This window comes from Xiphophorus hellerii, chromosome 23, assembly GCF_003331165.1.
Source record: "Xiphophorus hellerii strain 12219 chromosome 23, Xiphophorus_hellerii-4.1, whole genome shotgun sequence".
Taxonomy (NCBI): Eukaryota; Metazoa; Chordata; class Actinopteri; order Cyprinodontiformes; family Poeciliidae; genus Xiphophorus; species Xiphophorus hellerii.
In genome coordinates, this window is record NC_045694.1 from 3,912,426 (window position 1) to 3,915,868 (window position 3,443).

Consider the following 3,443-nt stretch of genomic DNA (forward strand, 5'->3'; position numbering starts at 1 on the left):
TGCATTCAATATGGACAAATTTGGGCTTCACAGTAATTATTCCTGAAGATCAATATTTTGCTTAATAACTAATTATTTCAAAGGGAAAATAGTTTAATCACAGGTTTTCAGTGCACACAAAGAAACCTCACAAAACAGTGCACGCAAAGAAATAGACATTTAAAACATGGTAATTGGAAACATAATGCTAAATTTAAAAAAGTTCCTTTTTGAATTTCATGTTTTAGTTTCTAGCTCCCCAACAACCCTGAAATCCAGTTAACATTCTCCAGCCGATTGCAAATCTGCACTCTGGTTTCCTTTCCATATCTAAATATTAATAGTCTCCATTACATGAAAATTACTTTCATCTCCGTCTCACATGGAGGGATTAGATTTTAATCAAGGCATTAAATATGACTTTCTATTCCTGCAGATGGGGAAAGATGGCAGGCAGTCAATTAGTATCACGCTCTGTTTGTGGTCTCACAGTGAAGCCTGATAAAGTCTTTGTTGTCACTGAGATGCAGTTAGAGCATAAACAAAACACAAATGAGGCAACATAATGATGAGATTCTGTCAACAATCAGTGTGCTGCTATAAATGTGAAAATATCTTCATTTTTAGGCTGAAACTGCTTATGCTATTCAACTCACACATCTAATGATTTTGACTGCTGACATCACCAGCTCTGATCTCAATCACAGCTGGTGCTTTGCATCAATATTTGCAAAATTAGGCTAAATTGGAATAACTTTTCTCCACTTTTGAATCAATCATCATTAAAATAAAACTCTGTGAGACACTTTGGTCCACAGAGTAAGTAGTTCTAGTCTCTAAAAGTATGTTAGTGGCAACTCACTTTTCTGCTTACCTTCAATTATTCTGTTCATTTATTCATTTAATCTGATTCTTGGTGTAGTTCCAGGTTGAGAAGTTAAATCCAACTCTTACTGACAACTAAAATAAAAAAATGTCTCTGGCATAGTAAGGGCCTACCAGGTTTACCACCACCTGGACACACCCAGCAGCACTCTAAGGCGCTCACATGTGCGCTCAATAAAGCCTGATTGCCTCCAACAGGTTTTTGGCTGACTAGAAGAGCATTTATTCCCCACCAGTTGTGTGTGAAGTTATTGTTCTGAAGATGAAGCTGTGTCAGCTAGAAGGTCTGATTTTTGTGCTCATCATACATGCTGCAGCAGCACAGCAGAGCTTCAGCAGCAAGTTTGGCTGCTACAAACCTCAGCCTAGAAAACCAAACTATGGAGCCAAGTAAGTTTTATTTATTGTTATTTTTCTCTCTCTCTCTCCTTAGTTGTATGTTCTCTAAAGATGCAGTTAAAGCAGATTAAGCAGGGTACCTTGAAACTGTAGTGTAAGAGAATGAAGGCACTATGCTTTATGTCATGTTCTAAGCTTGTCATGTTGTACCTTGGGTTTATTTATTTTTGTTTTTTAATGACTCTTGGCCATAGTGACTTAACTGAGCCATTCAATGACTTGAATGGCTCAGTTAAGTCAGTGAAGTCTGTTGTGACTTCACTGAGATGAAGGCAATGACTGTCAATCTGAGGTGTTTCAGTGGATCTGTTTGTGAGGTTGACTTGTCTTCCATAGAACTGCATCTCGTGCTCATGAACTCCTGAACCTTGCTCACCTGCCAAAGTCCTGGGACTGGAGGAATGTGAATGGTATTAACTATGCCAGTACCACCCGTAACCAACACATCCCTCAGTTCTGTGGCTCCTGCTGGGCACATGGTAGCACCAGTGCTATGGCAGGTAAATGGTACCAGTTTTTTGTGTTTGTCTTTTAGGTTTTTGATTTTACATTAAAACTATGCTAATATAGCTAAATTAAACTTTCCAGGAACACAAAATGGCTGCCATTAAAGCTATTGTGGTTATGCACAACTTGGTTATGGCTTGAGGAAATGACTTTAATTTGAAAAATGCAATGATGACAGAAGGGGGGACTCTTAAATGGCGATATGGGAGTTAAGGTAGCTGGATGACTTGACTTATCTTTTCAATTGCACTTCCTGTAGATCGTATCAATATTAAGCGTGGAGGGGCATGGCCATCTGCATTTCTGTCAGTCCAACATGTAATTGACTGTGCTGACTCTGGTACCTGTTATGGAGGAGATCATGCGGGTGTGTGGGAGTATGCCCACAACCATGGGATTCCTGATGAGACCTGTAATAACTACCAGGCTGTTGACCAAGGTAAGAACTAAAGCCTCACCAGTTTCTATTTGAATAAGATGTGCCTTTGTAGTTGGAATATTTTGTCTTTTTTTTTTTTTTTTGTCCTAGACTGCAAGCCATTCAATTCCTGTGGCACTTGCACAACTTTTGGGGAGTGCAATGCTATCCAGAACTACACATTATGGAAAGTGGGGGACTTTGGTGCTGTGAGTGGAAGGGAAGAGATGATGGCAGAAATCTATGCTGGAGGACCAATCAGGTATAAGTTGAATAAAATGAAGACTCTTGCATTTTTAGACTGCTTAAGTTGAACTTATGCACATGTCTGTCTTCAGCTGTGGCATCATGGCCACTCAGAAACTTCACGGGTATACTGGCGGCTTGTACTCGGAGTATGTCCAGTTTCCTGCCATTAACCACATTGTGTCAGTAACAGGCTGGGGTGTGGAAAATGGCACTGAATATTGGATTGTTCGCAACTCTTGGGGGGAACCTTGGGTGCGTCAAGCTACTTGTTTGCTAGATTTAAACTAAAGTTTGGTTGAACATGGTTGCAAGTAAATGACTTTTCTCTTTCAGGGTGAAAAAGGTTGGCTCAAGATAGTGACCAGTGCCTACAAAGATGGAAGTGGATACTTGTACAACCTTGCTTTGGAAGAAGACTGTATAGTTGGAGATATGATCATCCCCTTAACTTACCAATAAAAGTTGAAGATTAGACTGTCTTGTAAGATTATTCACTTTTTAAAAATTGTAAATGACTGTCTGAATCTCAAATGTAATGTTTTCAATGCAGCTTTAGTTTTCTACTGGGTTGCCCAACTACAGTCCTTTAGCACCTCCTGCTCTGCAAATTTAGAGGCACATCAGAAGCAAATGACTGAAGTTCCAAATATTTTGCACAATCCTGTTGAGGCATTGATGTAATTTTTTTTTCTTCCCCCCCCCCTACACAGTTAATCCTTAAGTGTTTCAACTGCAGCTAGTTGGTGAGACAACAATGCAGACACACTCACCTTGGGGCAATTTGTAGTGGCAAGTTGACCAAAAATGCAGATTGTTTGGAGGAAAATGCAACCATGACTATAAAGTCTCATTTGAAGCCCTACAAGGAATTTAAAACTTGGATTTTATTTTGAGACAAATGTCTTGGATGTCAAAATGGACAATAGTCAGAAATGACTCACTGAAAACCAGAAATGCATTGTTTAAATCAACCTAACTTTTCTTGGCAAGATCTGCAAATATGTTT

The 3,443-nt window shown here is 39.3% G+C and overlaps 1 protein-coding gene across 1 annotated transcript; it reads left to right on the top strand.

Moving 5' to 3' along the window:
* Window positions 1-1,063: 1,063 nt before the first annotated feature.
* On the top strand, window positions 1,064-2,909 carry LOC116714705 (cathepsin Z-like). Its single transcript, XM_032555428.1, has 6 exons — window positions 1,064-1,254; window positions 1,600-1,763; window positions 2,030-2,209; window positions 2,300-2,450; window positions 2,527-2,689; window positions 2,771-2,909. Exons 1-6 carry the CDS (start codon window positions 1,127-1,129, stop codon window positions 2,894-2,896), a joined length of 912 nt encoding a protein of 303 aa, XP_032411319.1. The 5' UTR covers window positions 1,064-1,126; the 3' UTR covers window positions 2,897-2,909.
* The last annotated feature ends 534 nt before the right edge of the window (window positions 2,910-3,443 follow it).

Excerpts from the sequence above, each read along its gene's own strand:
- LOC116714705 (XM_032555428.1), top strand. The coding sequence starts at position 1,127 with ATGAAGCTGTGTCAGCTAGAAGGTCTGATTTTTGTGCTCATCATACAT. Across the intron at positions 1,764-2,029 it reads TAGCACCAGTGCTATGGCAG|ATCGTATCAATATTAAGCGT; the intron begins GTAAATGGTACC and ends CACTTCCTGTAG. Across the intron at positions 2,210-2,299 it reads CTACCAGGCTGTTGACCAAG|ACTGCAAGCCATTCAATTCC; the intron begins GTAAGAACTAAA and ends TTTTTGTCCTAG.